The 12,746-nt window shown below is 38.5% G+C and overlaps 1 protein-coding gene across 2 annotated transcripts in view; it reads right to left on the bottom strand.

Annotated features, from left to right (window-relative positions):
* Positions 1-363: 363 nt before the first annotated feature.
* WDHD1 (WD repeat and HMG-box DNA binding protein 1) overlaps positions 364-12,746 on the bottom strand; it is a 91,002-nt gene continuing 78,619 nt past the window's right edge. Inside the window, exon 26 of one of the 2 annotated variants that reach the window (XM_082386475.1) lies at positions 364-496. In XM_082386475.1, coding sequence (XP_082242601.1) covers positions 473-496 — 24 coding nt within the window. In that variant the 3' untranslated portion in view covers positions 364-472. The other variant, XM_082386474.1, reaches the window with a different exon arrangement.

The following is a 12,746-nucleotide window of genomic DNA, read 5'->3' as shown; positions in this document are numbered from 1 at the left end:
TATAGTAACCATTCGGCCAGGGCGAGCGGTTTCAGTCAGTGCTTCCCCTAACATAATCACCAAACTTAAATAGATTCAAACCATGAAAGAGAACGGGCCCTTTGGTAGCCAGGCTGGAGAATGGTATCCATCTGAACAAGGATGAGACAGAAATAACCAAATGACCAGAAAGCAGAGAAACTCAACCCTTAACCCAGGTCCCTTCACCACACTTGCTCGAGGTAAGGGAGAAGGCCACAGCCAAGCACCAGTCTAATCCAGTCTTTGCAGGAATTGAAAGGACAGGGATTCTTTGGAAAGAGCCTCTGAAAGGCACTGGTTCTGGTCTTCTGATCAGAAGCTGAATTGATAGATTGTTCCATCTCATTAAATCAGTCTCTTAGTCTTGACACTAGGGCAGTCCAGTTAAATTCATTTCAGGAGGCAGTGATATAGGTGGGCTTTCAAAGTTAGGCCTATAAAGTGCAAGCAATCAGGTATTTAATAAGAGACATTTCTGTGGAGACAAAAGAAAAACAAAGGTTAATGATTGGAGCAAATTATAAACCAGTTTCTGAACCTGGGGGCAGTCAGTTGAGAAGAATTCTAGATGTCAGAGCTGAAGCATTTTGCAATTTAAAATGTCTCTGGGGACTTCCCTGGTGGTCAGTGGTAAAGAATCCGCCTTACAATGCAGGGGACGCGGGTTCGATCCCTGGTCAGGGAACAAAGATCCCACGTGCCGCAGGGCAACTAAGCCCATGCGCCGCAACTACCGAGCTCGCGCGTCTCAACTAGAGCCTGTGTGTCACAAACTACAGAGTCCACGTGCCCGGGAGCCCAGGAGCCACAACTAGAGAGAGAAAACCCACACGCCACAACTAGAGAGAAGCCCACGCACCACAACGAAGATCCCACATGCTGCAACTAAGACCCGACGCAGCCAAAAATAAATAAAATAAATAATAAATTTAAAATAAAAATTAAAAATTAAATGTCTCTGATGATGTCATCAGGTGTTCAGGTAAACTTTCTGAGTGGCTTACACAGCAACAAGCGTGAAGATTGTGTAAGCATGGGCTATTGTGGTAATCCCTATCACGTTTATATCAAGTTGTTCAGCTTCAGAGGGCTTCAGGAAAAGGGCAGCTTTAGTTCTCAATGATTCCAAGTCAAAAGTGGGAGAAAAATTGGAAATGTTACTTCGGAGAGTTGTAGTTAAATTTTTGAGGAAACTAGAAGAATTTAGAATCCAGTCCAGTTTACAGAAAAAGAAAACCTCAAAGATGATTAACAACTAGAATCTAATATCCACAATGTCTATTATAGTTTCTGCTGAAACACAATTTTTTCTCTCTAAAATCACCCTCAGTTCTACCAAAGATAGCCAAATTAAGACAAATTTGTTTGCAAAATAAGTTTAGTCTCATTAAACTTGGCCTGCTTATTTACATAAGTCCAGCAAGAAAAGCAATTGACCATAGAGGTTCTTTTGAATCTGCTTTGCGTGCACGTTTCATAAGGAATCCCCAGATTGAACTTTTACATGCCTCTCGAGACCAGGAGACCATACCAAGAACATGCCATCAGACTTGTCTGTAATACCTATAGATTTGGGTGAATTCCTCTCTTCTTAAGGTCCCCCAAAGATCCTGAGGTTCCTGCATCTGCTGGGAAGTGGCCTCCCTTACTCACGTGGTAAGGCTGCTGGGAACCCTGTAATCAAGGTACCAGGCTCTTTTTCCAAGGGGCTTTATGGCTTCATAAAGTCAACCTTAGTTCCTTAAAGCCATCCAGTCATACCTGAGTCTATGCATGTCTTTCTCAAATATGACATTCTAGTCAAAGCCTTGGTAATATAACCAATGTTCCCAAATGTGTCCTATTATAATAAAGAAGACAGATTCTTAATGAACTTATGTAAATAACTATATTGCCATGAGAATAAGAATATTCACTAAGAGTTTCCAAATTCTGGAGGAATCAGGTAGGGATAAATGTTTCAATTCTGTTTACAAATGCATAATTTACTAAATATCTGTAAGTCATAGTATAAAAGGAAATGTTTCTTTATATCTGGAAAACAAAAATTTAGTATTTCAGACAAAGAGTCATAAAAATTATAATCATATTCATCCGTTTATTCAGTCCCATGTGATTAATTCTTGTTGATCTTGGTCTTCTTTTAGCAGTTTTATGGAGCCATCAAGTTTTTCATTAGTGTTCTGTAATTTCTTGCCCAATTCAGTGGTATGACCTGAAAGGTATCAGAAAACTATATATGTCAAAAAGTCCATTCTATGAATCTTCTTGAAGATGAAGCTTTTTGCAAAAGCATCAGAGTAAAACAATAACTGTTTATAAATAACAAAAATGGCATGGTTAAAGATCTAATCGCAATGCAGTTGACAAAGAAATTTGGTTATTTCTGCAATATACAATATTTTAAGATAATAACTAGAATTGTGATGGGTAATATTATATCAGGACATATCTGAATTTTAGAAATTTCATATAATTTCTAGATCATTTATATTAATAACGTTTATCCATACAATATAACCTAAGAAGGTTTACCAACACCCTTTGACAACGCTTCCCATGTAATTTAACATACCAAATAAAACTAATTAATTTAACATTGCTCTTTTGAGATGTTTCAGGGCCCTCTGAAACATCCCAAAGTTAGCTAGAGGTCAAAAGGACTTCATTTAGAATTTGATTGCAGAAAGTTTGTCAAAGATATCAAAATTTGGGCTTCCCTGGTGGCGCAGCGGTTAAGAATCCGCCTGCCAATGCAGGGGACACAGGTTCGAGCCCTGGTCCAGGAAGATCCCACATGCTGCAGAGCAACTAAGCCCGGGTGCTACAACTACTGAGCCTGCGCTCTAGGGCCCGCAAGCCACAGCTACTGAGCCCATGCACCACAACTACTGAAGCCTGCATGCCTAGAGCCCGTGCTCCAAAACAAGAGAAGCCACCGCAATGAGAAGCCTGTCGACACAACTAGAGAAAGCCCATGCGCAGCAACAAAGACCCAACGCAGCCAAAGATAAATAAATAAAATAAATAAAAATTAAAAAATAAAAGATATCAAAATTTGTTTAAACACTTGGTCAAATAGGATCATAGGTCACTGTGAAACAATATTTATTCATGTAATCAAAGTGACAATAAAAGATTTCAAAGGCAAATAAAGAAAGTTACAACAGATTACTTAAAAGGTAAAAAAACTTTATAATCTGTTATCAAAAGCAGATCAATATTCTAAGAAAACTCTGTCCTCTTAACAGAAAGAAAATCAAATTCTAGTTTTGTACCAGCTTATCTTTAATATTAAAATGCATTCACTCACCAAAGCTATCTTGAGAAAGAAGAACAGAGCTAGAGGTATTCATACTCCCTGACTTCAGACGATATTACAAAGATACAGTAAACAAAACAGTACAGTACTGACACAAAACAGATACATAGATCAATGGAACAGAAATAAACCCACACACATATGGCCAATAAATCTACAACAAAAGAGGCAAGAATATACAATGGAGAAAAGACAGTCTCTTCAATAAGTAGTGCTGGGAAAACTGGACAGCTATGTGTGAAAGAATGAAATTAGAACATTCTCTAATACCACATACAAAAATAAACTCAAAATTGATTAAAGGTCTAAGTGGAAGACCAGAAACCAAAAAACTCCTAGGAGAAAACATAGGTTAAACAATCTTTGACATAAGTCATTGTAATATTTTGGGGGTCTGTCTCCTAAGACAAAGGAAACAAAAGAAAAAATAAACAAATGGGAGCTAATCAAACCCAAAAGCTTTTGAACAGTAAAGGAAACCATCGACAAAACAAAAAGACAACCTACCAAATGGGAGCAATATTTGCAAATGATATGACCAATAAGGGGTTAATATCCAAAACATATAAACAACTCATACAACTCAATATCAAAAAACCAAACAACCCAATTAAAAAATGGGCAGAAGACCTGAATAGACATTTTTCCAAAGAAAACATACATATGGCCGACAAGCACATGAAAAGATACTCAACATCACTAATCATCAGGGAAAAGCAAATCAAAACCACAATGAGATCCCCTTGGGAGATCCCAGTGACTGGGGCAGGACCCTGAGAGGTATTTCTGGGTGCTAGTCATGTTTTATTTCTTTATCTGTGAGCGAACTACATAGGTGTACTTACTTTTTGACACCCATGATTTGTGTACATTTCTTTATGTATGTTACACTCAAATAAAAAGTTTGCTTGAAAAAAAAACACAATGAGATATTATTTCAAACCTGTCAGAATGGCTATCATCAAAAAGAACACAAATAACAAATGTTGACGAGGATGTAGAGAAAGGGGAACCATTGTACACTGTTGGTGGGAATGTAAATTGGTGCAGACACTATGGAAAACAATATGGAGGTTCCTCAAAAAACTAAAAATAGAGCTACCATATAATCCAGCAATTCCATTCCTGGGTATATATCCAAAGAAAATAAAAACACTAGTTCAAAAAGATTCATGCACCCCATGTTCATAGCAGGATGATGATGATGATTATCAATAGCCAAGATATGGAAGCAACCTAAATGTACATCAGTAGATGAATGGATAAAGATGTGATATATATATATATCACATATATATATAGGAATATATATTCCTATATATATATAGGAATACTACTCAGTCAAAAAAAGAATGAAATTTTGCCATTTGCAACAACATGGATGGACTTGGAGGATATTATGCTTACTGAAATAAGTCAGACAGAGAAAGACAAATACTGTATGTTATCACTTTTATGTGGAATCTAAAAAATCAAACAAACAAATGAATATAACAAAATAGAAACAGACTCCAATATATAGAGAACACACTAGTGGTTACCAGTGCGAGAGGGAAAGGGGTAGGGGCAAAATAGGGGTAGGGGACTAAGAGGTACAAACTACTATGTATAAAACAAGTAAGCTACAAGGATATATTGTACAGCACAGGGACTCTATAGACAATATTTTATAATATTGGGTTGGCCAAGAAGTTCGTTCAGCTTTTTCCATAAGATGGCCCTAGTAGCGCTTAGTTGTCTGTAACTTCATTTGAAACAATTTTGTTAGATTGTATTGTGACAGCTGTCATATCAGCATGCATTAAAAAAAAATTATCAAAGTTGGTGAATCTTTGTGTAGCCATTTTACTATTAAAGATGGAAGAAAAAAAGCAACATTTTTGGCATATTGTGCTTTATTATTTCAAGAAAGGTAAAAACACAACTGAAATGCTAAAAAAGATTTGTACAGTCTATGAAGAAGGTGCTGTGACTGATTGAACGTGTCACAAGTGGTTTGCGAAGTTTCATGCTAGAGATTTCTCGCTGGATGATGCTCCATGGTCGGGTAGACCAGTTGAAGCTGGTAACGATCAAATCGAGACATTAATTGAGAACAATCAACGTTATACCACGTGGGAGATAGCCGACATACTCAAAATATCCAAATCAAGCGTTGAATACCATTTTTCCAGCTTGGTTATGTTAATCGCTTTGATGGTTGGGTTCCACATAAGTTAAGCGAAAAAAACCTTCTTGACCATATTTCCTCATGCGATTCTCTACTTAAAATGTAACGAAAACGTTCCGTTTTTAAAACAAATTGTGACCGGCAATGAAAAGTGGATACCGCATAATAATGCGGAAGAGAAGAGATCGTGCGGCAAGTGAAATGAACCACCACCAACCACACCAAAAGAAGGTGATGTTGTGTATATGGTGGGATTGGAAGGGAGTCCTCTGTTATGAGCTCCTTCCACAAAACCAAATGATCAGTTCCAACAAGTACTGCTCCCAGTTAGACCAACTGAAAGCAGCACTCAACAAAAAGCGTCCGAAATTAGTCAACAGAAAACGCATAATCTTCCATCAGGATAATGCAAGACCTCATGTTTCTTTGATGACCAGGCAAAAACTGTTACAGCTTGGCTGGGTAGTTCTGATTCATCTGCCCTATTCACCAGACATTGCACCTTTGGATATCCATTTATTTCGGTCTTTACCAAATTCTCTTAATGGAAAAAATGTAAATTCCCTGGAAGACTGTAAAAGGTACCTGGGACAGTTCTTTGCTCAAAAAGATAAAAAGTTTTGGGAAGATGGAATTATGAATTTGCCAGAAAAATTGCAGAAGGTAATGGAACAAACAGTGAATACGTTGTTCAATAAAGCTCTTGGTGAAAATGAAAAATGTGTCTTTTATTTTTACTTAAAAACCAAAGGAATTTTTGGCCAACCCAATATTTTATAGTAACTTTAAGTGGAATATAATCTATAAAATGTTTGAATCACTATGTTGTACAACTGAAACTAATATCACATTTTATATCAACTGTACATCAATAAGGGACTTCCCTGGTGGCGCAGTGGTTAAGAATCCGCCTGCCAATGCAGGAAACACGGGTTTGAGCCCTGGTCCGGGAAGATCCCGCATGCCATGGAGCAACTAAGCCCGTGTGCCACAACTACTGAGCCCACGTGCCGCAACTACTGAAGCCCTCATGCCTACAGCCCATGCTCCGCAACAAGAGAAGTCACCACAATGAGAAGCCCATGCACTGGAATGAAGAGTAGCCCCCGCTCGCCGCAACTAGAGAAAGCCCGCACACAGCAACAAAGACCCAACTCAGCCAAAAATAAATAAATTTATTTTAAAAATTATACACAAATTCTTTTTGCACAGAGGCTTGACAAGGGCAATCAACAAGAGACTTTCAAAAAAGAATGTTGAATAAAGTTCAGTAGAGGGAAGAGAAATGGACATATAAATTTAAGGAGAAAAATGAAGAAAAAGAAGAGCTTATTCAATAATTTGTTTAACTGGATGGTGGTAACAAACTACTATGTATTTACATTCCATTGGCTACTCTCAGAATGCTGTTCTGGTTTTGTTTTAAAGTTCGTGTTTAAAATACACCACATCTCCAAAGAAGACATACAGATGGCCAATAGGCACATGAAAAGATGCTCATCATCCCTAATTATTAGAGAAATGCAAATCAAAACAACAATGAGGTTCCATCTCATACCAGTCAGAATGGCCATCATTAAAAAGTCTACAAACAATAAACTCTAGAGAGGATGTGGAGAAAAGGGGACCCTCCTATACTGTTGGTGGGAATGTAAGTTGGTGCAGCCGCTGTGGAAAACAGTATGGAGGTTCCTCAGAAAACTAAAAATAGAATTACCATATGATCCAGCAATCCCACTCCTGAGCATATATCCAGACAAAGCTATAATTCAAAAAGATACATGCACTGCTGTGTTCATAGCAGCACTATTCACAATAGCCAAGACTTGGAAAAAAAAAAAAAAAAGACTTGGAAACAACCTAAATGTCCATCGACAGATGAATGGATAAAGAAGACGTGGTACATATAAACAATGGAATACTACTCAGCCATAAAAAAGAATGAAATAATGCCATTTGCAGCAACATGGATGAAACTAGAGATTATCATACTATGCGAAGTAAGTCAGAAAGAGAAAGACAAATACCATATGATATCACTTATATGTGGAATCTAAAATATGACACAAGTGAACATATCTATGAAAAAGAAACAGACTCACAGACATAGAGTGGTTGCCAAGGGGGAAGGGGGAGGGGGAGGGAAGAATTGGGAGTTTGGGATTAGCAGATGCAAGCAGTATATATAGGATGGATAAACAACAAGGTCCTACTGTATAGCACAGGGAACTATATTCAATATCCTGTGATAAACCATAATGGAAAAGAATATGAAAAAGAATATATATATAACTGAAACACTTTGCTGTACAGCAGAAATTAACACAACATTGTAAATCAACTATACTTCAATAGAGTAAAAATAAAAAATAAAATAAAATACACTGCAAATATATCCTTTACAACTACAATCTTATAAAACTTTTAGTAATCAGTCTAACAGTGTATGTGTAAGGCAGGGAAAAGGTAGACGGACACATAGATTTCTAAAATTCTTTTGGAGGTACTTGAGCAAAAATGTTTGGTGACAACCACTGTGGGATTTGGAAACTTAAGTGGCAGCATGTAACCTCACTTCCCCTCAACCTGTGCTGTGCAGTGCAGTAGCTACTAGCCAATATCACTCTTGAGCACCTGAAATATCGTTAGTCTGAATAAGAAACAAATGCTATAAGTGTAAAATACATACTGGGTTTCAAAATTTAGTATTAAAAAATGTAAACTATCTCATCAATAATTTTTATATTGATTACATGTTGAAATGATAATATTTTGGATATACTGGGTTGAATGAAATATATTATTAAAATTAATGTCACCTATTTCTTTTTTAATGTGTCTAACTAGAAAAATTTTAATTGTATAGGTGCCTTGCATTTGTGGCTCACATATTTCTATTGAACAGCTCTGTGCCTAGACAAATGTTTCCCACATCCCAGGCATCCCCAGAGCCCTGTAAGATTTTTGCAATATCTGCTATTACTGGTGGTATTATTATTATTATGTACTTAATATTGACTCACATTTTTACTTAAAGTTATTTTTAAAGGAAGCTATGTATCATGGGCTTAATATATGAGCTCAAGTTGTTAATACACATTAAGTAAATATATAACCCTTAAAATAAAAATTGCTTGTGTCTCGGGACTTCCCTTGTGGTCCAGTGGTTGACTCTGCCCTTCCACTGCAGGGGGCATGGGTTCCATCCCTGGTCGGAGAGCTAAGATTCCACATGCCGTGTGGTGTGTCCAAAAAAGAAAAAAGAAATGTTCTGTCTCAGTGTACCTCTAAAATCGTGTTATGATGTGGTAGTAACAGACCCACATGTGTTGGGAAACTCTTCCTTGGATGAAGGAAGAGGAGTTTGGGGGGAATTTCCTCAGGTGGTAGAAGCTCTAGGCCCACTCCTGAACAGTGCTATTTCCGGCCACCCAAAGACTGGCCACCACGAGCCGTGGCCCTGGAGGCAGCAGTGAGGCAGAGTGGGATCCGAGCTTCCGAGGAGGCGTGGAGCTGCCTCTCTGATGGGGATTCAGAAGCTTAGATGGCAAGCATCTCAGTAGCAATCAGGTGGACTGAGCAATAAAGACCTTTATTTTCCATACCCCCTCAAACACCCACCTCAACACCCCATTCTGGTGTAGTCCTCCAAGAAAAGGGTGCCCCACCTTGACATAGGAGTTGAAGTCAGGTTAAATTTGATTTAGAAAACAACGTGATTTCTTTTTTTTTTTAATAAATTTATTTATTTTATTTATTTATTTTTGGCAGTGTTGGGTCTTTGTTGATGCGCGTGGGCTTTCTCTAGTTGCGGCAAGCGGGGCCTACTCTTCGTTGCTGTGTGCAGGCTTCTCATTGCAGTGGCTTCTCTTGTTGCGGAGCATGGGCTCTAGGCACGCGGGCTTCAGTACTTGTGGCACGCAGGCTCGGTAGTTGTGGCACATGGGCTTAGTTGCTCTGCGGCGTGTGGGATCTTCCCGGACTAGAGCTTGAACCCATGTCCCCTGCATTGGCAGGTGGATTCTTAACCACTGTGCCACCAGGGAAGCCCCAAACAACGTGATTTCTGCCTCCAGGATTGTGAAGTAAAATTCAGATCCCTTATACACGTCTGCAACATGGGTACTGTTATCCTTATATGTAGATGAAACTCAGATGATGTAAGGGACCCCCCCAAGGTCATGCAGCTAGCAAGTGACACCTAGCTGATTTCAACCTTGGAGGTTTTGCTATTTCCCTCTGCTCCCATTTTGCAATAGGCATCATGGACACAAGAGAGATGTGATCCTACCCTCTACACACTTGAAATCTAATTGGGACCCAAAATATTTTCCCCTCATATTATCAGGAAAACATCAGAAAAAATTTTCACTGGCAAACATACATCCAACTCATTTCCATAAACAAAATTTAAAGCCATATTCAACATCTTTTTGGGCCCACAAAGTAGTTTCTTTTATTTTTTAATTTTTAAAATTTATTTATTTATTTTATTTTATTTTTTATTTTTGGCTGCGTTGGGTCTTCATTGCTGCACACGGGCTTTCTCTAGTTGCGGCAAGCAGGGACTACTCTTCATTGCGGTGCACGGGCTTCTCATGGCGGGGGCTTCTCGTTGCAGAGCATGGGCTCTAGGCGTGCAGGCTTCAGTAGTTGTGTCATGTGGGCTCAGTAGCTGTGGCTTGCAGACTCTAGAGCTCAGGCTCAGTAGTTGTGGCTCACGGGCTTAGTTGCTCCATGGCATGTGGGATCTTCCTGGGCCAGGGCTGAAACCCGTTTCCCTTGCATTGGCAGGCAGATTCTTAACCACTGCGCCACCAGGGAAGCCCTAGTTTCTTTTATTTTAATATTTTCCTCTGACCACAAGGAAATGACCATTTGGCAGATATGGTAAAAATAGTCCAGGCTGATGTCTGACAGACCTGGATTCCAAATCCTAATTCTGCCCTTTACTGTGTGACCTTGGGGAAATAATCTCTCTGGGCTGCAATCGCCTCACTTGCAAAAAGGGAAAAGTTGTTTTGAGAATTAGAAATAATGTATGCAAAGGACCTTGCAAAAGTACCATAAGTAATAATTATGATGATGATTATAGTAAATGATCATTCCTTACGCCTCTTTGTCCTCAAAATCTTCCTTCAGCTTTAATACAAAATGAGACCAAGGCTTTCGTCTTTCAAAGAAAAAAAAAAGCCTAAAGGGTGTTTACGTGGCTGCACCTGTCTGCTCACTTACTTAGTGTCATCGTTTCCTGGGAATCAATATGATTATTTGCCCCTGGACATAGTTTCCCGGCAACACACATCTTGAGCCAATTCAGGTGAATTTTCTCTGTCATTATGGTCACCTGGCTCCTGCCTCAAGTGGCTCCTTGCAACCTTCCATAAATATTAGAATTACGTTGGCTAGAGGGAAATTGAGCAAAGGTTATGTTTATACACCGTCTTTCTCTTGGGATTTTACAACACTGAGCAAAGAGTCATCAGCTGAGGCCACCACAGTCTCTTTGAAAGCAGCTGGGTGGGTATTTTTGTGCCATGCAAACAGAACAGAACAGATTTATTCCCAGGGTTTTCTGACCAGAAGGAAAAGGAGTACCCTCAGTGAATCCTCAACAACTATTGTTGACGATCGGGAGAGACCCAGGAAATAATCTGATTTTCCTGAACAAGGGTCTACCCTGACATTTTCTCTTTCTTTCCACTGGGAGCAGGCTGGCAAATACGTTTAAAGCAAAATAACAGTCAAGTTATTGCTAAACCATTTAGCAAACAGTATATGAATTTTCCATGTTTTAAGTGTAAATATTCTTCACTTTAAATTCCCTTTATCCTTCCAAGTCTGATTTTTAAAAAAATTTTTATGTTGTTTGAATTCCTGCAGGCAAGACTTTTACTTTGATATTCATTAAATAGGTTTTTGTGATTGCTAAGCAAACATCATATTTTTAATAATGATGTATAGGTTTTTTAATTTGAAAAATAATGATGACAGCTATTTTTGATAGGATTAAAATATTCCCTAATCTTGCCACCATGTTATCAATTTGCTATATTTCTTTTTAATAGTTTTCCTATGTACAAATGGTGGTTTTATTTTGTATTTTTATATTCCATTGGCAACATACTTTTTTCTTTTACCATTATATTAATTTTTCCATGTTACAACAAAACTTTCATAACTACTTTTTTAAAAAACTGGCTTACTACCCAGTTAATTTGATAAAAATCTATTAACGATAGAGTACTTCATCACTATCACTCAAGGACAATCACTTTAAGAGAACAAATGTATGGGGCTTCCCTGGTGGTGCAGTGATTAAGAATCCACCTGCCAATGCAGGGGACACAGGTTCGAGCCCTGGTCCAGGAAGATCCCACATTCCACGGAGCAACTAAGCCCGTGCACCACAAGTACTGAGCCTGCGTGTCACAACTACTGAAGCCCACACGCCTAGAGCCCGTGCTCTGCAACAAGAGAAGCCACCGCAACGAGAAGCACGCGCACTGCAATGAAGAGTAGCCCCCACTCACTGCAACTAGAGAAAGCCCGTGTGCAGCAACGAAGACCCAACGCAGCCGAAAATAAATAAATTAATAAATTTTAAAAAAGGGAGAACAAATGTATGGACACCAAGGGGGGAAAAGGGGGTGGGATGAATTGGGAGATTGGGATTGACAGCCATATGTACACTACTATGTATAAAATAGGTAACTAATGAGAACCTGCTGTATAGCACAGGGAACTCTACTCAATGTTCTGTGGTGACCTAAATGTGAAGGAAATACAAAAAAGAGGGGATATATGTATACGTATAGCTGATTCACTTCGCTGTACAGGAGAAGGGTCTTCAATTTGTATTGATAAGTAAATTACTGTTTGCTTGTAAGGTATTTTTCTTTATTCTGTACTTACATAAAAATCTAAAGTACAAGCAATGTGACCTTGTGTAAGTTATTTAGCTTCTAAACTCTGCCTCTTTATCTGTAAAATGGGAATAAGAGAACCCAGCTCAAGAAGATGTGAGATCAGTGCCTCTCATATGCTAAGCCATCAATAAATGCCATTGATAAATGTATGTTTTAAACAGGATTCATTTCCCATCAAAATAAATGGAAAAGGAACAGTTGGACTTTTCCTAACAGATGTCCAATTAGGTTACGATCTTGCCCAATGTGTAGGGGGCAGCTAAAGGAATGTTAGTCATACAGTCAGTGGAGAATGTTATCTCCT

This window comes from Balaenoptera borealis (assembly GCF_965194805.1).
Source record: "Balaenoptera borealis genome assembly, chromosome: 3".
Taxonomy (NCBI): domain Eukaryota; kingdom Metazoa; phylum Chordata; class Mammalia; order Artiodactyla; family Balaenopteridae; genus Balaenoptera; species Balaenoptera borealis.
Note: the sequence above shows the minus strand (reverse complement) of the source record. Positions and strands in the feature narration are given on the sequence as shown.